This window comes from Acanthaster planci, linkage group LG10, assembly GCF_054643075.1.
Source record: "Acanthaster planci isolate LZ-2023a linkage group LG10, COTS_SCS, whole genome shotgun sequence".
Classification (NCBI taxonomy): domain Eukaryota; kingdom Metazoa; phylum Echinodermata; class Asteroidea; order Valvatida; family Acanthasteridae; genus Acanthaster; species Acanthaster planci.
In genome coordinates, this window is record NC_141786.1 from 5,565,377 (window position 1) to 5,591,154 (window position 25,778).

Consider the following 25,778-nt stretch of genomic DNA (forward strand, 5'->3'; position numbering starts at 1 on the left):
CCAAAAAGCAGAAACGAAAACATCACGCAGAGAGATGCCGACTTGAGTCAAGTCTAGTTCTCGTGAGATTGCCTGAAACTCTGCAGCCCGAAAGAGAAATTGAACGGATCTTGATGTGGCGAGTTATTCATCGTATTTAAAGCTTGAAGATGGCAACAAACGGTAAGCAGTGTTCATGTTGTATGGATTGGAATGTCAACGTCAGAATATTACACTTAGACCGGCAACCTTACATGTACCGTGGAGGAAGGAGGGGCCAGTCCTGACACATTGCCAGTTCCTTTTGCGGCAAGGGACCAGCCATGCATGGGGACTGCCATGATGAGCCATCGCCTAGCACAGGTTGGACGTGTTGTCTTCATTTCATTACGACTGACGTTGTACGGTCAGGGAGTCCACCTGGGCTAGCCATCGCCTAGCCTATCGGTATATGTAGGCGTCTTCGGCTCCATCGTACATGATGATGATGATGTAGGCCTAAACTTTAGGCTAAAGTATGTTTATTTAATTTTAAATACTATAACTTAGGCCTAGACCCTAAAGACTAGCCCCGCGCCCCACAAATGACTTCCGAAGAAGAAGAAGTGCAGCTTTGTCATGTTTGTTTTTCAAAATGGCGCCGCCCATGGTCAGCATAGAAATATCATCAGAGGCCCGGTTTTCAAGGCGCCCTACATCGAGAAATACACAGTTTGCAAAAGCTTTAGGGTGCTTATCAAAGTCTAAACTCTAAGGAATATTCCGGTGTACTATTGGGCGTCAAGTGATATCTATGGATGGAACTCGTTCCGTAAAATGCATGTAGGCCTACCAGTATGTAAGCTATGCAGATCTGCTTCTTGTATAAACATGACGAATATCGTGTCCAGAAAAATTCGAGAAGAGGAACTTCGGCAAAAGTCCCGCACTTGAGTTTGACATGTTCAGACGACTTGTCAAAAAATCATGGGAGCCCCCAAAAAGTTTTCAAGGAAAAACGTAAGTAAATGTCTCTCATTAACTGTGATTCCTTTGATTTCTTTTCAAATTTCATGCTGCTCCCACTCCATGAGAGGATTTCTGAAGGGTTAGGAAGGTCTAACCCAGAGGCTCGAAAGCACTGCCTTTTTAGAACTGTATTAGTTTGCACTGTTTATCTTGCGTCAACAAGCTTGAGGGGCTAGTGGTTCAATCCTTTGTTGACCCTAATCCTTATCTTTTTGAGTAAATTATAGCCCGTGGTCATCTTCAAGATATACATGTACATGTATGAGTTTTAATTGTAATGAAGCTGACTTAGATCAAGTTTTGCATTTTGTATTGCCACTCCGTAATTTACAAATTGCAAAAAAAGACCACAGCCAAACCCAGAGATGGGTTTAGCACAGTTTCCTGCTTTGATGCTTGAAAGCAGTGGCAGGCAAAGCCCAGCGTGTTGCTGTTTGATAACAGATTACCAGTAATTGTTAGATGAAGGGTTCAAAAAGATAAGAAGCTGAGAAAGGTTTGAAATGTAAACAACAAAAAGGCAGTGGAAATCTGGCCTCCCTGTCCAGTGGAGCATTTCCCTCTTGCATTGATTGTCTTTTCACATCAAAATGAAGTTGAATGTACTTGTACCGGTATATTATATGTATTTTTCCTAGTTTCAGATCGCATATTGTATGCAAGTACAGTACATGCATGTATAAACCGCAAATTCACCTCTAGAGGAAAGAAGTGTTTTCTAAGGGAATACCTAAATATTTTCATTGCTAAATTTGACATTAGGACATTTTTTTTTTGGCTTACAGATGGCTAACAAGTGTTGGACAAAATGCTGGCGTCAGTATGGAATTCTTTTCCTCATCTACATGCGTAACATGTTTGGACATACTTGGTTTGTCAATAATGCAGGTTTCAGGTTAGCTTTGGTACAGATGGCTGTTTCTGCCAATAAGAAAGACAACATCACCAAGGCAGTCCGACTCATCAGAGAAGCAGCCAGTGCTGGGGCTAAACTTGTGGCATTGCCGGTAAGACGATCATGGTGTAGTTAGCGTATTTGGTGATTTAAAGGCAGAGAAAAACTATTCTCAATTTGTACCAATGACTGGTACGCTGATTGCTCGTAACCTTTCACCCACTTTGATCCATGTACTGTTCTTCACATGTATGCATGTTGGGCATTTTTAAAATTATGGCTTCATCTCAGCTTGTGGCTTTGGTTCAGTAAGTCTGCGTGTACCGACGACGTCACACTTTGTTTCCTATGGAGAAAGTGGGCGCCTACAGTCCTCTGAGTACCAAAGGAGAGCCCACGGGTAAACAGAGTGGCATCACCAGTGTTTGTAGTGTCTATCTTAGGCACTTCCCCTAAATGCTAACCCCCTTCAGGTACTGTACATGTATCCTCTAGTCACCCTGTTGAACCTGACAGCGTCCAGTGACTAGAAAAAAAGACCTTGTGTTCACTGCTCACGTCAACAATATCAACGGAAGGAGCCCACTGGTAGATCTGTACTGTTGGGCCCATAGTTAGGGTTAATGTATGTTACATGTACGCCCATACATGTACTTTGTACTCGTTGTGCCTCAATGAATGAACAATAATTTGGTTGTAAATTCAGACTAGGAGCTAGAGACTTGTACGTGTAAATAGTGGCTTGTAGCTGGAAACAAAGGAAAAATCAGGGGCTACGTGTAATTTCGTTAAGCCATCAATCATGAAGTCTGGAGGCTGATATCCATGTACACACCATATGTACTGGTGTGTACATGGATCAATCAGTCAGTATGTCGTGTGCAGATGTTGCAACTTTTCAATCTGACCACACATCTCCTTTGGTTGCTGCGTTCATGTCAGTATTTCCCTACTCCCACGCCCCACTCCTCTAGGAGTGCTTCAACTGTCCCTACGGCACCTCTTACTTTGCCGACTACTCGGAGAAGGTGCCTGGCCCATCCACAGAGGCCCTGTCCAAGGCCGCCGCTGAGAACAAGGTCTTCCTGATTGGGGGTGAGTCCTGAAATCTTCCTGTGTAGGGGTGTGAGGATGTCAAGAAGGCCATGTCGGCAAGGCCAGATTAGCCATAAGACAGAGTAGGCACTGCACTGATTGCCTATGATGAAAACTTCAGGCACTGCAAAGACTTCAGGGGCCTACAAAAATACCTCACGCTAATTTGTCATAAAGTGCAGGAAAAGTGTCACTAACTTGCTGTCCCCACTCCACTGGGTTTCCGAGTTACCAGAGGCTCTAATTGGGGAAGAGCACCACCTTTTTGGAATTTTATTAGTGTGCATTATTTATCTTCTGTCAACAAGCTTGTGGGGGGGGGCTAGTGGTTCAATCCTTTATTGATCTTCAGTCTCATCTCTCTGAGTAAGTTATAACTGGGGATCATCTTCAATAAACATGAGTTTCAATTGTAATGAAACTACTTAGATCAGATTTTGCATGTTGTGGTACCACACTACAAACTCTGAATTGCAAAAAAAGACCATAGCCAAGTCGACAACGCTAGCTACATACATGTACGTACAGTTTCATGCTTCAATGTTCAAAAGCAGTGGCAGGCAAACCCCAGTTTGTTGGTGTTTGATTACGGATTACCAGTAATTGTTTGGTGAAGTGATTAAAAAGATAAAACGCTGGGAAAGGTGTTGAAGCCATAACCTTTGGTCATGGCCCGTTTTTTTTGCCAACATGCAATCCTTGAGAAGAATACAGTGAATATGCCATGAACAAGACTTCATACAAGTGATTAAGTTTCATGATACATACGGCACCTGTCCCACCATCAAGAGCTAAATCTAGAGCTCAGAATTACATGTAGTAGTCACAGTCTTTATCCTTGGTCTGGCTGGTTTTTGTTTTTTTTTTATCAAGGATCCATACCGGAGGAAGAACAAGGCAAATATTACAATTCTTGCTCTGTCTTTGACCCAGAAGGCAAAACCATTGCTAAGTACAGAAAGGTATGTGGCCCACATTGCAATCTTGGTTGAAGAGGCTACATGTATTAAGTGGGTAGATGACGGATTGTTTAAAATGATCCACTATAATATCGTTTGAGGTTGAGGAGTCGATATAAGTTCTGAGGGGGCTAATTTCATTTCATTTTGAGATAATGCCCTTTAAACATAACAAACAGAAAAATTTAACTTAAATTAGACCTTCTCTTGGTTTTCCTTAGCAACAGAGGCTTTCCGGTTAAGTAATTGGCCTGAAAGTGTTATCAAATATTTTCACCCTTGGCACATGGAATGGGCCATTGCGCATTTTTGCATTGCATGACTTAATTCACCTTTTTGCAGAGCGGGTCCATAATGAATATTTATGAGTGCGGTGGAAGAGTAACTGCCGTAGGTGTTGGCCTCGTGAAATAGACCATTTCTTTTGTCGCCGAATACGATTATTCTTTCCACTGCACGAATGCAAAACTTTCATTATTTGCTTTAGACAACACCTGTATAAATCAGATTTAGTCATTTGATTTTCTGAGCACAGGTGGATTGATTAATTAACTGATTAACGAATGCAAAACTTTTCATTATTTGCTTTAGACAACACCTGTATAAATCAGATTAAGTCATTTGATTTTCTGAGCACAGGTGGATTGATTAATTAACTGATTAACGAATGCAAAACTTTTAATTATTTGCTTTAGACAACACCTGTATAAATCAGATTTAGTCATCTGATTTTCTGAGCACAGGTGGATTGATTAATTAACTGATTAACGAATGCAAAACTTTTCATTATTTGCTTTAGACAACACCTGTATAAATCTGATTTAGTCATCTGATTTTCTGAGCACAGGTGGATTGATTAATTAACTGATTAACGAATGCAAAACTTTTCATTATTTGCTTTAGACAACACCTGTATAAATCTGATTTAGTCATCAGATTTTCTGAGCACAGGTGGATTGATTAATTAACTGATTAACGAATGCAAAACTTTTAATTATTTGCTTTAGACAACACCTGTATAAATCTGATTTAGTCATCTGATTTTCTGAGCACAGGTGGATTGATTAATTAACTGATTAACAAATGCAAAACTTTTCATTATTTGCTTTAGACAACACCTGTATAAATCAGATTTAGTCATCTGATTTTCGGAGCACAGGTGGATTGATTAATTAACTGATTAACGAATGCAAAACTTTTCATTATTTGCTTTAGACAACACCTGTATAAATCAGATTTAGTCATCTGATTTTCTGAGCACAGGTGGATTGATTAATTAACTGATTAACGAATGCAAAACTTTTCATTATTTGCTTTAGACAACACCTGTATAAATCAGATTTAGTCATCTGATTTTCTGAGCACAGGTGGATTGATTAATTAACTGATTCAAACTGGAAGTTGTTCAGTTGTGAATCTGTTAATTTTCGACATGATACTTTGAGCTCATTTCATCGTTTGGCAGCATTTTATCTGTTTCTTTAAGTCGGCAACATCAGTATGACTAACAATTTAAACAAGTTCTAATATTTATTTTGTAGAGTTGTGAACGGTGGAGCTTAATCACTCGTCATATTGCTATTGAGAAAGTTGTGCCACTAGAACCTGCAGTGCAATCGATCCGGAGTTGTTCGTTATTCTTTTCTAATGCTCTGTTGATACAAATCTTTTGCAAATAATTCAATGCCATGTGATCAACGATTCACCAATCAGATGATGGGAATTTATGCAGGTGTTGTATAATGCATGACAGTGAATGGTCCTATGAAATTCCGCTCTCGACAATGAATATGCATGTGGTATAGTAATTCTGGATAGAGTGACCTGACTTTGTATGATTTGGTTGGCTGGCACTAGGAAATAGTCTCCATGGCAACAGCAAATGTTGTCTTAATTTTTTCTCCTGACTTCTTGTGCATAAGTCGATGCCCTATGGTCACAAATGGGTTGGTTGTCGGCAGCCCAAGGTGTGTATTTAGCTTGACCATATCGAGGGTGCGTTCCTTGTTTTACAGCGTTACAGCTGTTATCAGGGACAATACCCCCCTCCAACACAATAGGTAAAAGAAATCCATTCTGTCATTATTACGTGTAGCTGCACCTCTTTGACATTGATGTTCCCGGTCGCATCACCTTCAAGGAGTCTGATGTCCTCTCCCCAGGCAATCAACTGGCAGTGATTGACACACGTAAGTGAGCTGCGTGGCAAGGCCAGGCCCCAACCCACTGGCCTTGGCCGGTATGAACACACAAGTCTATGGGAGGTGGCATCAACCAATGACCTCCCTAGACTCGCATGTTGTTTCACGCTCAGCCGTAGCGTATGGAACTTAACTGTAGTGCATTGGCTACTCGTTAGCTAGACTAATTCTTGGACGAAATGGCTTCTCAAGTTATTTTAATGTACTGAGTGCATACAGACTAAAGCCTGACTTGACTTGTTCCTTGGGTTTTTAATGTTGAACCTTGCTGTTCTAAAACCCGATGGCTTGTGTACAAGCTCTCTCAAGGCTGAATATATAGAGTGCTAGTTTCACCCAATCAGAACAGAGCTCCAGAATTCCAGTTTGTGTTATTTCCCAGGAACATGTGAATGATGAAAAATTTCTGCTCTCAGACAGCATCAAGGTACATGGAGGAGCTGGTGCTCTAGTAATTCAAGATCACTTTTAGTAAACAGCCCAAGAAGAGTTCGTTTCCAAGCGTACTGACCATTTCTTTCTTTTTTCTCACATCTGACCAACCCTCCAGCCTACTGCAAGGTCGGCATTGGCATATGCTACGATATTAGGTTTGCCGAGTTGGCCCAGATCTACAACGGAAGAGGTTTGTCCTGATCTGTCTCTGCATTGCATCTTTGGAGTGAACCGAAGGCTTGTCAGGGTGTCTTTTTGACGCCCCGTAGGTCTTTTTGGGACAAGCCGTTATTCTTATGTGAGAGCACAAAACATTACCAATGTTATAGACACACTGTCTTCTTTTCAGGGTAAATTTTGAAACCCACTTTTCAAAATTTGGCTGAAATCCTGGTTCGATCCATACAAATAAAATGACTATCCAATGTAAAAATGGATGCCGGGGGGTTCTTAACCCTTCCTGTCAGGCCAGCAAATCATTTCCCTGTAAGGCAGGGAACAAAGCTTTCATGCCTAATCGTTCCCGTTGTGAAGCTGTGATGCGGTTCTTGAGTTTCACCGTGCTCTCAGAATAATGGCAGGTGTAATGCATTTCCCCTGAAAGTTGTTGGCTCAAAATTTAGTATGAAAGATATAGCTGAGTTTGGAAAGTCGAGTCCATGTTGTCCAGCTCCTGCAATCCAAAAGCGTGCCGGTGAATACCAAAGAAATAATTATAAGGAGCCCATACAGTTCACTGTCTTCAGCTGTTATTGCTTTTCCAGGGTGTAAATTGTTGGTGTACCCTGGTGCTTTTAACATGACGACAGGCCCTGCCCACTGGGAGCTTTTGCAAAAAGGAAGGTAACAGATGACCGTCAACTGGGAACGGTGCTTTAGAATCAGGATCAAAATCACAGTTGAAATGAGGGCTCTGCTGGATGATATTAAAATGCATTGGTCAGCAGTGGTGTGTCCAGTGGGGGGGGGCAATTGTCCCCCAACAGATTTTTTTTTTTCAAAAAATATGTCATAGGCGAGTAGGAAAGCAAGTAATCGGTATATTTATTTTTCAAATATTAGCACCAAAACTCTGTGAAAACAACACCAGCAAATATTTTTTCAAATATTAGCACCAAAATGCTAAGAAAACAACACCGGCAAATAAAAGCAAGGATGTCGGGACCTTGAGTGAAACTTTTGGTATCTTTTTTTCTCCCCAACATCACGTTGAATGAGCCTGAACCCACGTTCGCTTCTGAATCACCCCCCCCTCACCAAAAGCTGGATACGCTGCTGATGTGTGGGCAAATGAGTCAGTACTGGGCAGCGGTAGAATTAGGTTTATGCTGATATTATAGGAAAGACCATCAAATTCTTCTTGAATTACTGCTCAGTGCACTCCAGATGGACAATTTCTGGACAGGATTTGGCTGTTTACAGTTTGCATTTGCCAGTACATGTATGTTGAAAAAGGAAATGCTCTGAGCAGAGGGTATGTTGAATTTTTAGTTTTGTACTTGTGAAAATGAAAGATGCTGAATGTCTTCCCTGCCAAAAAAGTTTTATTCTCTGATTTTGATAGGAGTTTCTTCAAGTACATGTACATGTATTATACAATATTACTTTTGCTGAAAAAATTGACTCCATTCATTAATTTTTTTATATAATCTTAAAAACAGCCATTGACCATTCTCAACTCACGGCTTTATGTATATGATTGTGAAATGACATGTCCAAACTAAAAAGACACTCGCTCTAATTAATAGGGACACAGGACTTTGGTTGGTATTCTTGGGGCTTACTAATCTAACAGGAGTTTTGCTCGCACACATTCCCAGGGCTTTGGATAATCAGCTGTACGTGGCCACTGTATCACCGGCTCGGGATGAGTCTGCCTCTTACATAGCCTGGGGACACAGCACTGCCATCAACCCCTGGTAAGTATTCCCAGGAGAGTTCAGGCTGGAATACACAAATGTATCTAAATTTCACAGTCATATTAAAATCTTGTCGAAGCAGGTTAATTTTCTTGTTATGAAGTGTTCTAATTTTTGTGTTTAAAGATGAAGTCAATTCTTTCTGAAACTTGCCGTGTTTTGATGTTTTTCCCCAACTCGGCAGTGTTTCTCCTCCGAGTTTGGGTTCTTCATTGACAAGCTTATGCCACGACATTTTCTTTTTTTCTCAGAAAACTTGTCATTTCTGATGCAAAATGTTTTTGATCAACACAATTTCCTTGATATTTTGTTTATTTTAGTTACGCACGTTTTTCTGTTTTCTTAAGTAAACCGAGTTATGTGTTACCTACAGGGGCGAAGTTATAGCTAAAGCGGACGCTGACGAGAAAATTGTCTATGCCGACATTGACCCAGGTTACGTGGACGACGTCAGAGCCCAGATTCCCATTGGGTCACAGAGGAGGTCAGATCTGTACGAGGTTAAAGGTTAATCACTGCCATCTCTTGCCATTCTCCAAACCTCGGCTCTGTGTGGGGTGTCTGGGTTAGGAGCTCCATTCATTGTTTGAAGCCAGAGGTGAAGCTTTTCCCCATTTAAAACTCGATGGCACTATATTAGAGGTTGAAAACAGTTCTGTTGCCAGCGAGCAAAAAGTAGCCTAATTATAGACGACCAGTGTTTTCTCAATCATGGAAAATTCTGAAAAGTCTCAAAAAAAGTTGTTGTGGAAGATCAAGGAAAAGTGATGGAAAATTGGGAAAAAGCAGGGTGTCCTGGAGGCCTGTCTTGTCAGAGTCCTGTCAGAGGAAGAGAAGTCATAGATTTCGAGATTTTGATGGGACCCAGCCAACGCTGGAGTCATGGCCCAAAGGTGGCCCAGGGATGGCTGGACCAGGCTGAAAAGGTTGCCCCAAGCCCGGCTTGCCACAGCTGGCCCAACTCTAGCCAGCTTTGGGCCGACTGCTACCGGGACTGGGCTAGGTCGGTTAGTGCGCACCCGGGCCAGATCTCGGCCAGATGTGGTATGTCAGTGGTGGCCCAGAGCTGGCAGCTGGTTGACCCAGAGCTGGTTCATATCATTTCAGCTTAGTTACTTATGAGTGCCAACGATATCTGTGATGAGGCAACAGAATTTGTATATGTTTGGACCCCTAACATTCCTTGCAGAACTCTTATGTCCGCCCAATTCAAACACTATTTCAGTAGCCATTGAGTGCCTTTAAGTAACTTTGGTTTGTTCAGACACTGAGCCCAAGTCATGAAAGGAAGACAATTTGAGACCTAAAATAATGTATACTCTGTAAAATGACAACATAAATGTGGCACAATTTTAGGTGGTGATTCCTACGGTTTCTGGTTATATAGCTCCATTTTGTGAAGGGTAAGGAGGTGATTCCATCCCCTTCCATCTCTTTCTTACCGTCTACTTATGCCTGGACTTGCCCAACCCTGACCCAAAGCTGGCACCAGCATCTATGGTATATGAAACGGTGCTAGCAGTGGGCCATCATGGTCCGCCAGGGCTGGCACAGCTGAGCCAACCCCTGCCGGATCATCCCAACTCTGGGCCAGGCTTGGGCTGACAGTTTGGTGTTTACTGGTGAACTCTGTAAGCTGAGGTTTAGGAAACAACTCTCATGCATATGATAACTTTTTTTTTTTAAACTGAAAATGACCATTCCTAGCAAAATCCAATTGGCAGAATTCCCATTGGTTCCAACTGATCGGTGCCAAAACACAATTGGAAAAATTCCAATTGGTTCCAACTGGCAATTTCAATTGGTTATTTTGGTAAGGGTTGTAACGAGGGAGGAGGGGGTGTACTGGGGTGCATCCTCACCCCTTCCACTTGACTAAAGGTTCTGCTTTCGAGGCAAGAAAAGATTTTGAGCTATAGTAGAATATTTTGTGCCAAAAAAAAAAAATTGCCACGGGCTTTGGTGTTTTTTGCCTTGGTCAACCCCTCTTCAGGAGTTTACTTGTAACAACCCCTAAAACAATTGGTACGACCTCATGAATCTTGCTGTTTTTCAAAACCAAAAAGTAAAAGATCTATGCTTGGTCCACTTTGCAGCCCCCCCCACGACAAGTCCTTGTTACGGGCCAGTAATTGTAAACGTTGGTAAAACATGCAAAGAGCCTGTGCATTTGTGGCAAATGGGGCGTTACTTGCCACATGTGCATCTATCTTCATCTTCGAAACTGAAACTGGGGAGATTTTGCACTACCCTCTCCCCCACAATTGTTGCAATTAAGGGATTTTAAGGCAGTGAACAAAGTGATAAATTGTGTCCAAGAAATGTGTATGAAAGGTTTCCAGTGTATACCTGTGGATTTAGGCGAGATGTCTTCCTTTAATTATCAGAAGTCATTGCATATTGCCAGTTTTGGACTATTCATTGTGTAGCTGTTCGATCGTACATTAATTTGTGCAATTCTTGGAATTGAAAAGGAAACCCACAGTTCTGACAATGAAATCGGACCAACTGTACCCCAATCTTTGCTGCAAATGCAATAAACCATTGTCAAATAAATTTTCCAAAGAGGTCCAAAATGCAATATCTGGAGATTTTACCGACTCCCTTGAAAATGATCTAAAGTTTCAACAGCAGTGTACTATCACCCTTTGGAACAGTAGATATAACCCCAACTAATAAGTTTCAAGTACATGTACATTTGGTCAGTGTGTTCTATAAATTTCTGTTAGGTCTTTGGTTTTTCTAATAAGGCCCACCATTGCTGCAAAGTTTCCACGTACATGTACAATGTATGTGTCTCATTGAGGTCACTTCATAGGTTATACATATTGTCAGAAGTAATAAATTCCGAAGTGATTAAACTGTTTGTTCATTTATACAATTCGATCGTTTTATTCTTTTGAAAATGTTGGTGGACAAATGTTAGCTTATCCCCAGATGAAAAAATCCATTTAGTAAACCAATTTACCATTTCATTCTTTTAAAAATGTTGGCGGACAAATGTTAGCTTATCCTTACATGTAGATAAAATCTACACCATGACATTTTAATTAACTCCTCAGATTACAAAAGTAATATGCTGTCATTGTACATTACTAAGACTGAATTAAAGAGAAAACGACTATATACGAGCAGTATTTCTTTTCAACGGAACATACTGTAGGTGAAATTATCCAAAATAGTAAGAACAAGTCTTGGTTTATATTCTGTGGGAATGTTGACAGTCTAGGCCATTGTTGATCACTTTTTAATTTTTGTTTTCCTCTCATGCAGTAAAAGGTTTTTAGGTTAACCATTCAAATGCAAGTGCGGGAGTAACTTTCATAAAGACTGCTATTTGGAATCTTTCATTATCTTGTTAAAAAGCCAGAAATTATGAAGAATTATGAGGTTTCAAAAAAACCAAAAATGCCTTTACATCTGTACAGTATTTTTTTCAGCAAATAATTTGTAAATTTCATGTGAACCAATGGATTTTTATGCGTGATGTTTGAAGCAGATTAAAGAAAACCAAATTTAAAAGTCCAATTGCTTAATAACATCACATCTCTTCATTCATATTTACATTTGCATACATTATAAAATATATTGTATTATATAATAGCAGATAAAAGAATTTCCCACTAAATTCAAATGTTCTCTGCATGCAAATATCATATCCTTTTATTTATATTTTCATGTACATTTGCATATATTCCTAAAATATTTATATTAACATAAATATATCATTCATTTTCATACACTACAGCTGCATTTTTATATCATTTGGGGAAATAATCATTTTGCAAATAAACTGGGGGTGGTAAAATTCAGCCTCGGAGGTGAGGTGGGAGAACTTTCAGTGGTTACAAATGTACTTGTACCGGTACATGCATAGGCAGTTTTTCTGGGTCCTAACTCCTCAATTTCAAGCGCCTGAATTCTAGGCTTACAGGTGATTTTAGCCTCGGAGGTGTGGTGGGAGAACTTTCAGTGGTTACAAATGTACTTGTACCGGTACATGCATAGGCAGTTTTTCTGGGTCCTAACTCCTCAATTTCAAGCGCCTGAATTATGCTTACAGGTGATTTTAGCCTCGGAGGTGTGGTGGGAGAACTTTCAGTGGTTACAAATGTACTTGTACCGGTACATGCATAGGCAGTTTTTCTGGGTCCTAACTCCTCAATTTCAAGCGCCTGAATTCTAGGCTTACAGGTGATTTTTGCAGTCAATTGTCTTGTTTTTCAAGACTAACCCTAATTTGTGAAGAAGTTGCCACTTAGTGATGGTGGCGACTTATAGTTGGAATCCTGGTTATTCAACTGATATAAAAAGGTTTTTTGAAAAGTAGCTATGAGAGTTAACATATTCTAAATCCAAACCTAAATCTGTTAGAAGAAAATATAAACATATAAAGGGTGATTTCAGTTACAGTTCCTAAAAATGGCTTTGTTATAATTCCTCCATGCATTAAATAGATCACAGCTCTTGCATACGTATGGAGGAATAAAAACTCTGACTACATGTACCAGCGAGTGATATATAAAACATTGGCAAGTTTTGATCTCATCCGAAGATGATAGCTCGGTCAGCATTGGTGGTTACCACGGTGACCAGGACCACGGTGTTGGTGGTGAGGTCTCGGGGCATTCGGGAGTAGGCCCGGGCCATCTGATTGGCTACGCTGTGGTTGGTGGCCCAGATGTGCAGAATCTGCTTGCTCCAGCACTCCAGCGAGTTCCGGGAGGAATTTACGACACCTGCCAATCGAGTGGAAAGATCCAGTCCGGATGTTTTTTCAGTTCGTCTTTTTGTACATGTCTCTTTGTATGAAAGTCATACTTTGCTTGTTTCTATACAAGAAAAGTAAACGTTCATGCATGCTGCTCTGAATTACAACTGAACCCATTTACAAGATCCTTGGGGCAAAAGTACTGTTAACATGGACCTTGTGTTGTTAGAGAAAGAAACAACATTTTTCTTTGCGAAAAGCAGGATGTCTTAGCAGTGGCTCTAAGACGTGTATCCGGGTTCCACTGTACTACATCACAGTGCACTTTTCCTGAACCATTTCCTTACTAAACTTCCTTTGAACGCACAGTGTGGAAAAATACAGCAATTCACAGCACTGAACTGCCGTCGTAGTTGCCAACAGTGTTTCGGCCACTGTTGACCTGCTGATTGGCTACAAAAATTCAACTGTGAATGTTTTCCCACATGGCGTGCCAAACATACATGCACAATATTACAAACCAACATCAATGGTTTTAACACCCACACATTTTAAGTGATACCCGTGAGATGTACTTTATTCCACTTGTGGAAAACTGGCAAAAAATGACCAGCAAATGATCGTTTTTTAACCGTTTAAACACTAAATGTACATGTACATGTGCAGCAAGGACCACATTAAATTTTAACCCCTTTGCTACGAATGACTGTTACTACCCAACCGTTGTGAGGATTAGTGCATACCACACATACAGTCTATTCACCATGCAGCTGCTGGTTCAATGGGGCCTGCTGATGGACAAAGCCCTCCATTCAGGGCATACCACAGCCCAGCAGTCGCAGTCAAAATAATCCTGCCGCAAAGGGGTTAAAATACTTCACCAAGACGAGTTTTAAGTCGGCCTTTTATGCCAAATTCATATGAATAATCCCCCCCCAAAAAAATGAAAATTGAGAACATCTAGGAATCCGAGAAAATCCACTCACCACTCAGCTTTTTCTGCAGCAGTTTCTCGGCATCCTCCAGCTCAAACTCCCCCTTGAACTTCATGGCCCTGGTGACGGACACGCCCAGTCTGGTGCCAAACATTAGACAAGTGTAGTCTGTGATGGATCCGCCTTCCGGGTAATAGACAACCTCCATTTCCGTCTTCAGCAGCTGGGCTCCGAAGCAGCGATGCATAAGCTCAAAGCTGAAATGGCCACATTCAAATCAAAACATTAAAAATAAGGACCAGTTTAAATACGTGGGAGAAAAATCAGAGAGAGGTTGGTAACAATCCTTCAAAAGTGGAAGGAGTTGTAACCTCACTGTGTCTGATCTGAAAAAATGTAGTCACTCCCCGATGACAGCTCATAGGCTTAACTTGAGGCCTACCCCTCCCCCCATTGGTGAAGGAAAAGAAAAATTGGCAACAGTCCACTTTGGTCAGTGTGTTTACCTTTCACTCCACGAAAACGAGGTAGTTCAGATCCTGGTGTGCCCCCCTCCAGAAAATGAGGCCCCCAATTGCCCCCCTGCAAAGTGCGCCCCAGTTACAGCACTTGTGTGAGTCCCTCACATCATCAATAACCACTTTCAAAGCAGATCATCTCCAGTGACACAAAGACTTGGTCTGAAAAGACTCATCGTTTCTGTACCTCAGCACCTCCGAGTCCACAGAGTTCCCCCCAGCATTTGGGATGCTACGAATCTTCTGACCGCTCTCAGACAGGTCCATCTCGGTCACATGTCTGAAGGACTCGAACTGGGTCCAAATGAAGCCTCGCTCGTTGATGTTGGTCACATGACGCTGGAACCTGGCGGGAGTGACCAAGAATACAGGAGAAATGCAACCAATCAGTGATGAACATGTCCTCGTAACAAAAACACCAGATGCCTCACACATGTGGAGAGCACACATGGATTCTTGCTGCACATTGGCATTTCTTGTTTTCTTATTGCCTCCGCTGAAATGGAACAGGGTTTAATAAAACGATGTCAAAGTACCACATGACCACACGGTTTCTTGCAGATCAGCCACCACTGCAGCAGGCAAGCATCTAGTTACACACGGTAACGATACATCAAATCTTAACAAGACACTGGCATGCAACTTTGACAAAACAAAAAACCAGGAAGCTCCAATATTTCCGACATTTTGTACAGCGTTTTTCAATTCCTAACGGGACCAGTGTGAAGTGAAAAACGAGGAAATCAGCTGATCCCAGGAAAAATTGCATGCCTGTAGACTGTGGGTTAATATCAGTGTAATGGTCACCAGTTGTGGCATGTACAGTTATCAATATTGTGCCCTTCTAGCACTGGCTGGAAGTTTGTAATTTCCCCCAACTTGCCATTTACAAAGTTTGGAAGGCTCGCCCGCTACCTATGTACATGTGAATGTACATGTGAATGTACATGTGTACACTTAAATGCTGAGCGCGGTACAGCCATCTTTGTTTACAACAACGGCAAATGCACGTCAAGTAATTCATCATTCATTCAAACAAGTAAATGAATGAATGTTTTTTACAAATTTGTAGGTCCCTCTAAGCCTCCGTACATTCTGCACACCTAATGCAAAACGTGTTCACATGGTGAAAACTGAGCGAATCCTCTTTTCAACTGTCAAGACCAAAAACTTGGATCTGCCCCATGGTTTTATGGCCTGAGGCCGAGGGTTTACGTGTACATGTGCTTAGGACGACCACTAGAGATGCTGATACGAGTCATTATGAGTGCTGAAAATCAGAACGGTTTTACAGAGGCAGATTTTACCTGAAATGATGATAAAGTCGTACAACAAAGTTGGTTCCTATGTACAGATGCACAGGTGGGGAAGGGTTCCTGGTTTTCCGTGTCCGTCGTCCCTTCGCTCCTTCGTTACGCTTTACATAAAACAACCTGCTGGTATTGTAGGAAGCTTCTGAAAACACAACTAATTGGCGGGCTGGGCTTGTGCGGTTCCCCGTCCCCGCCCTGGGGTTCTGGGGGCCGCCGGGGGTGGTAACTCCCGTAATTTTGCCACCCTTGCTTGGAACAACAAAGAAGATGCTTCATGGGGATGGTGAGGGGGTCGCAGGAACGGGGACGCATCCCTCGGCGGTGGGCCGGCACAACGTCGCGGTTGATCATGTTCAGTTCGTCAGTGCAACTTTCTTTAATGAGAACTCACTGAAGACTTTCTCAGCAGATCTGCAGGTGAAAAGAAGACAAAAGGTACTTGATTTACTGGTACAGAAAAAATGGAGAATGTTGGGCCATGCTATTTAGCATCAACAAGTGTCAGCAAAGCATTTCATCATGTTAATAATGATTTAATTAACAATCATTGTAGGTGTTGAGACATCAGTGAAAATTAAAGGAGTTTTCAAAATGTAACACACACATTACTTTAAGGCTTTCGAGAGATTTTCAAGCTATTGACACTCAAGTTGACTCTGGTTATGTCTGTTGACGTTAACCCAAAGAACTGTGGTGGAGTTTGCAGTGGTAGCACGGCAGACAATGAACCCAATAGTTCTGGGGGTAAGAACATGAACAGAATTGTAAAAAGGGCCCTGTGTACACGCCTCCATTGATACTGGTGAAACCTGGCAGAAGTCAAAGTGATAAGTCACCTATGTTCCCTACACATGTATGATGTATCCCAAGCCAGGACCCGGACCCATCAGTATTGACGTGATTGTTGCAGGAGTATGGGCCTACGGTACTGTACATGAACTTGGACACAGCTTCCAAATTCTAATTTATTTTAATTAAATTACTGTACATGCACAAGAATTTAACAATTTAGGTCGATTTAATGAATTCAATTTGTTTTAGCTAAGGCCTAATTACAATTTAAATTAATTTATTTTTGTAATGTTGGTGTGAGGGCTCCTTTGGAAAGCTGTATAACTTGAACTGAAAAAAAAATGTCCTCGTTAACGGTTACAATAAATAAAATAAATGAAAATATGCTACATAATAATAACGATAAGCCATAACACGTTTACTTGTATAAAATGCTTGAGCCCATACGCGCACGCGAGCAGGCACATAATGCAAGGCGCGGCGGGAGAATAAATCTCTAATAACTCACCGTTTTGGCCTCAGAATATCACATCATGATCGCAGTGAATGTCAAATTCATGTACTTTACAAGCCACACTTACACTACATTTATCTTTGGTCGGTTTCACAGCAATTGCATCAGACGAGTTTTACCGGTATTATTAATACAAGCTACAAGTCTGCGGTTTTGTGTTGTCATGTTTAAATTTAGATCCCGGAAGCTGCATCAGTTTCTAAAACGAACCATGACGTCACTTTCTAAAGGTCTTTTATGTGCGCATGTGCATAAACGGCCAGGTTAGGCCCGGCAACGGGCTTTAGCGCCCCATTACAAAATGTCGAAGGGCAAAATTTTAACCGTCAACATCTTCTCTCAGTTCCAAACGCCTCTAAAACGATCCTAGCGATTACTTTCTGATCTAAGAGGGATTTTGGTGTATAAAATAAAGACTTCAAACATTTCTTTTTTTTCCCAATCGCACGAGGTGGACAGAAATCGCAGAGCTCCTTCTGCATGAGCTAAACAGCGAACTGTATGTACAGTATTACACAGGTCATTGAGGTTTTCCAAATCTCGACTTTAACACCGTTCGTTGCTCTGCCTGGGTCCTACTCTCTGATTATGAAGCTTGAAGCTCAATAAGAAGGAACGTTTTGCTTCAACAAAACTAAACTGTGTACTATCGTCCCGATGGAGAAGTATTTACGTTATTTTCGAGTTTCAAGTGGTTTGCGTATCGGCGATGAAGCCTTGATTTAAAAACGAGGGTAGTCTTTAACACAATGCACAACGCGTCATCTGGCGCAAGGTTTCGATTTACCGAACACACACGTATACCGAAAAGAAGCCTTATCGAATTTCTTTTGACCTCTTGTGTTTGCGACAAAAGCGAAATTTTAAATCTATATTTCATGCATTCTAAAACCTTTCTAGACCATTAATGATTATTTTGTGGTCTTACTGTTTTATCGATCTTTTTAAATGTAGCGTAATGTTTTTTCTTTTTTTTTAAATTGATGAATGCCTTATGGTCTTTTACTTATTGTTTGGGACTGTTTGCCTTTTGGCAATAGTGATTAGGTTCACTTCTTTTGCTCCTGTCATCTTGTCTGGTGTATTTTCATTTGGTCCAATGTGATGATGACGAATATTAATAATCTATTGTTTCTATACAACGACATTAGAGGCTTTCCCGAAGACAAAAGTGAAAAAAAAAAAACTTGGAGAATCTCAGACAAAAAACGTTCAAAGTTGTGCCCTTGTATATTTTCAAAGGACCCCTTACACTTGTTACGTACCTCATTTATTTATATGCAAATAAATTATAACTAATTAATGAGTTAGTCCAAACTAGGTTTTGTCTTTTTTTTCTTCCCCCGAAATCTGAAGTAGGTGCTACTCTCTCAATGGAGGCTTTGCGTGGTAGCCATCTTGCAAGGCAATTCTTTTGTAGCACATGGAAATAAGTGCAAAGAGCATGATTGATTGTGATGTTTTGTCTTAACTAGTTCTGTTTATTTTGCATGTTTACATAAAAAAAACATTGCTTTCTGTTGGGAGCACCTCGAAAATTACTTGCAATATCTGGCCATCAACTACAAAAACCACAGTACACTGAAGTTCAAGCGACATCCTTTTCTCAACCCGTCGCCGATTATTGCCTGGTACCCAGAATGCATTACCAGGGAAACCAGGGAATCGTTTGGAGGTTGGAAAAATCTTTAGTCCTAGCTCGACGCCATGGCCTTGTCTTATTACTTAGCTGCGTATCGAGGGCATGAATCCAGGGGGAGGTTGGGGTACCGCCCACTTTTTGACAAGGGAGGGTGGACTATTGAATCATACCCGTAACTTTTTGTTGAGAGAAAAAAAAACTTCAGGCTAATTTGTGGGAAAGGAGTTATCAACAACCAAAGTGTAATCATTGGCACTGAAAGAGGGAAAAAAATAACAATTGTAATTACAAAAAAGAAAGCTATCAACACGCTGTTTTGATGCAAGAACCAGAGGTGTAAGTCCCAGACATATAAACGCATAGCCTAGATCGACCACCAGTCTTGCGCGCATAACCGGTTGATTTTGAAAAGTATGGGCAAACAATGGACGAAACGATCGATGGCTGCGTTCAGTGCGCACTGCGAGTAAAAATGCAGTGACACTGTATACTGTACAGTACATGTAATAGTCTTGTGCTCTCAAAATACGTTCCCTTTTTTCATCTCCTGTACGGCTGTCTCTTAATTCTTTCGAAATGTTGCCAAAGCATCGTTTTGAATCTTCATGGGCCGGGTTAAGTAAATAGAGGATTTCTTTCACAATCGACAGACGGCTTCATAGAACTTTTAGGCTGGAATTCTTCAACTGTGCATTAATTTCTTATTCCGAGGAGTGAATTGGCCCATAGTTTCGATTTTAGTCGGGTGCCACGCAGATAACGGAATACTCCTGTAGATCATCTGAATTGGATCGGTGGTCTGTGCGTGTATCTGTGGTGTGAGTGTACTTATTACAAATGTTATGCGCCCCCCCCCGTGTTATAATGGTGTCAGCACCCCACCCGCTGTTCCGAAAGAATCCCCCATCAGGCCCCCAATCCTAAGTCACAACTTCACGCCACTGCATACGACTCCGCGGAAGCGCTAACCGTCATGACCACAGACCCGTGTGAAACTGTAAGCCCAGTGCCTAGTTATTCAGCCAGGACTTTGCCCTTATCGTCAGGAAGTAGCCGCAAACCACACGCAAGGATAAAATGTCGTCAGGCCTGAAGCAGCTGGAGGGGGAGAAGTCAAGTAGCTGTGACCCCGTAATAGTATCTGCCGTATGAGCAGAAGCACCCCCTCTACGATTGGCAAGAGCCGTGCTGGGGGGATATTCGTTTTGTTTTTAGCGATCGGATATGACCGTCATGCGTGTATTTCACGGTCGTTCGTGAACCAGCAGTTCCTACCAAAGGAGCTTCAGCTGAAAGGATAACTGCACCCTGTCTTGGTCCGGTTTGGCCGCTCGGGGCTCATTTCCGAGATTATATCTGGGTTAAAATGTATACATATTTTTTTATAGTTGATGATTATCGAAGTAAACTTGCTGAAGGATTATCAGTGTCAGAATACTGTTGCTATAGTTATGAAAACCCCGTGTAGACGTGTCAAGATCAACAGAAAACAAAACAAAACAAAACAAAACAAAAAAGCCGACAACAAGAAAAGACAACAGGCGTTAACACACCGTCCACTTGCCTCCAATTTACCCTTAACTGGCTTTTCTGTCCTTTTACATGTATATTTAAAATTCAAAAGAGATTTTGGAGATGAAAAGAATCGTGTAAGCCTATTTATTCCTACAAAGTAACAATGACTTTTTAACCACACCGAGCATTTTTCGTACAGTAACTACGACGTTGTATGCCCAGGGAGATAATGAAAATTAAACTCCATCGGTGACACGTTTGTACAAATGCACTTAGTCTAGTTATTAACAGTTAGCTACAAAATCGAGTTTTATGTAAAAAGGCCAAGATAGTGTGCTTCGAAGTCATTTAGCCCTCGTCAGAGTGTACACACAACGCTCAAACGTCAGTTTTTAAAGTCATTAAGTTTATCAAGTAGTGGTTTTAAGTATATAAATCAGAAATTCGATGATTTCTGGCCTAATGATATTCTTAAACAGAATTAAAAACCATTAAAATGAGATGAAATGTGTCAACGTGTGACTCATCAGGCAAGAGCACAGTTCGACATCACGGTGTAACTACACCTACGTCAGGGAACATGCCTGTTCAATAGACGCTAGATTTCTCTCAATCGTACAGGTATATACCCTGACGGGGGGGGGGGGGTCACACCCCAAGGTTAGGGAACAACGTTGTCTACACATTTGCCTTCTGTTTTCGCTTCGATCTTCGTTCCCCTATCTTCTAGGCACACTGTTTGCTTTCAAATTAATACACCGCTTCGCCAACCAGCCTCAAAAATCGGTTACGCTTCTTCCGTATATAGCCACACTCAGGGTTACGTTTCGTCTAAGCCTCGAACGATGAGTGTAAATAAGGGGGTGCAGTGTGATATATGTACGTGTACACCCCCACCCCACTTTTTGACCAGGGGGAACGGGCTGTTGAGTCACTTCCCCCACTTTGTCGTGCTGAGAAAAACAATTTACGTGAACAATTGTTTTGATTTCCCGACACTCGACATGTATTCATGCAATGACAGTCGGGGGGGAGGGGTTGAATAAAACCGTAAATGCGTCTTTTTGATGTGAGGTTATGTAGGAGTGTGATACATGTTACAGATGTACATCTTCACCATGAGCATTGCCCTCTAGTGTCATATAGTATCAGTCTCCCCCTGCTTTAATCTGTTTATCAAATTTCTATGCCTTGGCAAGTCATTTTCCCCACACGACCCCATGCCCAAGTTCCCAGCACAAATTTACCCCGCTGACCTCGACGTTAGTCTCGGTTAATCTGTCACAGTCTACTTCTACTTGACGTGTTCAAGAAGGTTTCGAAAATGATGGCGCTACATCCCACTCAGCGACACTTCTATCGTGATTATTTGTAATCTTAATTTCAGGCTTAGAACGATAAAGAATCCGGAACCGAAAACAGACTAACCCAAACAGCGAGATGCTACAGTAGGAAGCATGCCGGTAATTTATTATAATAGGCACCCGAACTGCCTAACAATTTCATACAGCGTTATTTACCTCTAGCATGGCTCCCGTCCCGTACGTGGTCTTGCAGGCGTCCTCCGAACGTAGGGACCGGTAGCGGGTCATGACACCTGATCCGACTACCTACCGCTACTTGTAAGCGAGGCCTGTGCAGCAAAATAGCCACGGTCTAACTGTGATGCTAATATATTTTCGTATGTTGGAATATAGTGGGCAAATTTTATATGTAAGGCTTGTTCGAGCCTTCCCGCTTGTAATGTTTTTGACGCTGACTAGCCTTACTTATAAGGTATTGTATCATACGATAATATATTAACAACACAGTTCTTGTAGGCTATTTTGCTGCACAGGCCTCGATCGCTTATAAGGTGGGTAGTCGGATCGGGTGGCCATGAAACCGCAAATGAGCGAACGATGCCGCCAAATGCACAAACCAAGCAAGAGCTGAGAGAATATTTTGCCTTATCTTCTTTGTTACCCAAAATAACTTTACCATAATTTGTTTATCTAAAATTTAACACAGTAACCACTGATGTGAAATAAATTGCAGTAAAATGATTTATTAATGATAACCATTAAAGATCATTAAAGATTTAGTAAGTACGGTACCTAAGTTTTATTCGCCTTCCCGTTGAACGTATATGACATGTTAAATCGTTGCTATTGGCCTGGTAAACACTAAAATGCTCAGCATCGAAATTGACAGGGTTAATCGCATACGTTTAATACCGATAGGGTTGGGGACCACTCCATATCTGCTTCGATCAGAAAACCCCTCAGTGGTTGAAAAGAGCCATATTTGTCAGGAGTTCATTTCCTACTCGTTTGTAAACCAGCAAAGTTAAATTCTGACCAAAGGCACCTCTGTTGTTGAGAGCATTGCACCCTCCTTTGGTCCAGATCGAGGTTCATAGGGTTTAATGTGCACAAATTTTATGAAAGAAAAAGGCGGTCGGCTGAGATGTAATCCATCTCTGACTGCACATTTGGTAGGCGGTTGGGGAATAGACACCAGTTACGAAATCTACTTCTTGCATTTGGTTTTCTCCACACTTGCATTGTCTAGCCTTGTTAACCACATATGCAAACTTGTCACAGTGCCGATTTTAGTACCCTTAACATCGGTCTAGTTTGTTCACTCATCTGTGTCAATAACATCACAAGCTGTATACCGTTGCAAAGAGGGCATTCTGCCCTTTCTAGAGATATATTTCTCTTTCCCATATATAAATTAGTTTTGCCATTACAGTAATTTTTATCTAGGTATAGTTTTTATGTGCACCCTGTATACAACATCATTTCATTTTAGCAGTTATTCTTAGTGCCATTTACATCATTTTTCCTGGACTTTGTCCAGTTTTGGCAGCCACTTTGGTCTTCGTCTTGCAAAGGACACCAGAAAAAGTTTGTTAGAATAAAATAAAATACATCTACCAATATTATTTATGCTTGTATCATTTTGAAGTCGTTTTTGTCTTTTTCATTTTTGACTCTTTTGGCGGCGGTATTGGCTGCTATCTTGGATATCTCCAGAGCACCAGGGTGTTATCCCTTTTAGCATCCAAAATGTGTCTTAGAATCTGAAAAGACACCAACAAAAAAGGTATAGTTTTGAGGGGGGCACGGCCCATATACACATTGGACTACGTGTGTGCCTTCAATTCTCTGCAGGTGCGAATCCAGAGGGGGTTTGCATTCTTTGCCTTTTTTATCAGAGGCCTAGGCATCTAATTAAAAGGTTGTGAGGCCCATTTAAAAGCACACACCATTTAGGGGTTTTATTTGGTGTGTATGATTACGGACAATACAAAGAGACTGAGTAGCTTCACCAATGGCGACAATTACATGTAGTAACACCCCTTTCACGAACAACGATTTTACAGACTTTCCTAAGCAAAACCCCCTGGATCAACCCCTGTCCTGCAAAAGGTACAAACAGGGCACGTCCAATTTGCCTTTGTGTATTGTGCTATACCACGTCCTGATAAGCCTCAATCCCTGCCTTTCCCCTTCTCCTGGACGAAACCAAGGCCAGACGCCCTTGGTACATTCTCCAAATTACCACCCCCGTGATTTAACGGAAGCATCTGCCACTGCTGGACCATTTGTGTCACTAATGATTTTTTTTTAATTACAACTGCTCAGTCGTCAAAGCCAGCTAGTCACAAGACCATATCATCATGTCAGAAATTTTAAAGTGCAAAGAGCCTAAAGTCGCTGAACTCAACATCAGTTGTATGAGACGATCCAGTCATATGTAGGACTATTTTTTTTTGTCCGGATATGACAAACATGAATGATAATCAACGCCGTGTGAATCGCATAAATTCGTCGTATGAGACATTTGACAGGACATAAAGTTTACTTTACGACTTCATGCAATGAATCTGAAATTCTTCACCACAACCTTAAAACCCATTTAGCATACATTTTTTTTCGGATCGTCTGTAGCCCATCGTGAACGGAACCGCGACAGAAGAGTGATTATATACGTGACGAGGCCGCCTCCAATGCCAATTCCGATGCTGGTCTGGATCTCCGATTCGTTCTCTGAAAACGATGATTTGCTTGCCAACAAACGCAGGGTTAGCTTCAATATCAGCAGTGGGGCAGGAGGGTAAAGAAATATTGGATTAGCTGATTAGACGACAACTTTTCCAGCTGGTGTCTGTGCCCTAAAGGTATTAGGTAAAGGGTGATTATGCCGGAAATGGACCAACGCGTACAGTAATGCTTACAGGGAAAAGAGCAGAGAGAGATTGGGCAGGAGGTAAATATAAGGTAGATTACACAGCAAAAACTGAGGTGTTGAATTTGACATACACCAACACTTTCCACTGGTGTTAAACATGTTGCTGTTAGTTTAACACCCTCCCATGCATTATTAAACTATAGGTGTGCAAAGTAACACCAGCGGCGTTAAAGTAACACCCTGTGGTGTGGTCATCTCATTGTAACAACAGAGTTTTTTTTTTCAGTGTGCACAGTATTCCCGGTTGGCTTGTTGGACAGAGACAATAGTTCACATATAACATGTAGACAGGTTCATACTTTGTGTCATGAAGGCTTATAGATGTGGGAATTTTAGAGAAACCAAGGAGTAAAGAACGCAAACTCATGCAGAGAAGGAAGACGAACAAGAAAAACGAAAGAAAAATTAACACAAGAGACGTGAACTCAGCTTCCAAAAATTCAATTCATGGTGACTACAAAAAATATTTGACATTATGTCTTTCGGAGCCAACGCCCTGAAGCCACATGCCACGGATAATGGGCACTGGCTTTAACCATACAAGAACGGACGGCATAAGGAGATTTCAAGGAACTTTTAAATTAAGGACCAATTTCGGTATTACATAAGAGTATAAGAGTATATACAGTATATACCATCCTAGAAGAATGGGATCCTGACATTTAAATTGTAAAATAATCCAAATCACATTTTAAGGTCAAAATATCAGCTAATATTGATCCAAGCTTTTTAATTAAACGTTGTGGGTCGTAAATGATGCTCATAAAGTTGCCTCAACCACGTGAGACCTTCACGCACACACTCCATCTCGCCGCTCCTCTCATTACGCACAATTTCTCATTAGGCTGGCCATTCTCAACGGTCCCAGTCCAAGGCGCCACTGGAAGCTGAATCATCACTGAAGTAATGCTAACTTTATTATTTGACAAAACAGTCATATATTTAAATAAACATTAATACAAACTCTGCTTTTTTTAGAGAACTAAATAGAACTAAAGTGACATCAGTAATACGTTTTTGGTACACTTACTGATGAAATAAATCCATACTTACTTACATTTTTCTCAACAATCAAAATGGCACCCGATCAGTCAGTCGAATATGAATC

The 25,778-nt window shown here is 41.3% G+C and overlaps 2 protein-coding genes across 4 annotated transcripts; one reads left to right on the top strand and one right to left on the bottom strand.

Moving 5' to 3' along the window:
• nit2 (nitrilase family member 2) lies at window positions 1–12,019 on the top strand. 3 transcript variants are annotated; one of them, XM_022237329.2, is made up of 9 exons: window positions 1–162; window positions 1,876–1,994; window positions 2,857–2,977; window positions 3,851–3,939; window positions 6,032–6,125; window positions 6,688–6,762; window positions 7,337–7,415; window positions 8,393–8,491; window positions 8,865–12,019. In XM_022237329.2, exons 1-9 carry the CDS (start codon window positions 150–152, stop codon window positions 9,001–9,003), a joined length of 828 nt encoding a protein of 275 aa, XP_022093021.1. In that variant the 5' UTR covers window positions 1–149; the 3' UTR covers window positions 9,004–12,019. The 3 variants fall into 3 exon arrangements, with proteins under 3 accessions (XP_022093021.1, XP_086998443.1, XP_086998444.1); XM_087142317.1 differs by having other exon boundaries at window positions 5–162; window positions 1,773–1,994; XM_087142318.1 differs by lacking the exon at window positions 1–162 and adding an exon at window positions 179–494.
• On the bottom strand, window positions 11,495–22,023 carry LOC110980541 (uncharacterized). The gene is made up of 6 exons (XM_022237330.2): window positions 21,952–22,023; window positions 21,329–21,384; window positions 15,963–16,238; window positions 14,843–15,001; window positions 14,189–14,394; window positions 11,495–13,230 (listed from the first exon to the last, which is right to left on the bottom strand). The coding sequence occupies exons 1-6, from the start codon at window positions 22,021–22,023 to the stop codon at window positions 13,037–13,039; spliced, it is 963 nt and encodes a 320-aa protein (XP_022093022.2). The 3' UTR covers window positions 11,495–13,036.
• Window positions 22,024–25,778: the final 3,755 nt, after the last annotated feature.

What these genes read in the sequence shown, in the direction of transcription:
- nit2 (XM_087142317.1), top strand. Translation starts at nt 1,773, where the DNA reads ATGGCTAACAAGTGTTGGACAAAATGCTGGCGTCAGTATGGAATTCTT. An exon ending in CTAAACTTGTGGCATTGCCG is followed by an intron (nt 1,995 to 2,856) that starts GTAAGACGATCA and finishes CCACTCCTCTAG; the next exon opens with GAGTGCTTCAACTGTCCCTA. An exon ending in CCATTGCTAAGTACAGAAAG is followed by an intron (nt 3,940 to 6,031) that starts GTATGTGGCCCA and finishes TATTACGTGTAG; the next exon opens with CTGCACCTCTTTGACATTGA.
- LOC110980541 (XM_022237330.2), bottom strand. Translation starts at nt 22,023, where the DNA reads ATGACCCGCTACCGGTCCCTACGTTCGGAGGACGCCTGCAAGACCACG. An exon ending in CGACTTTATCATCATTTCAG is followed by an intron (nt 15,002 to 15,962) that starts GTAAAATCTGCC and finishes CACTCCCGCCAG; the next exon opens with GTTCCAGCGTCATGTGACCA. An exon ending in GTGGACTCGGAGGTGCTGAG is followed by an intron (nt 14,395 to 14,842) that starts GTACAGAAACGA and finishes TGGCCATTTCAG; the next exon opens with CTTTGAGCTTATGCATCGCT.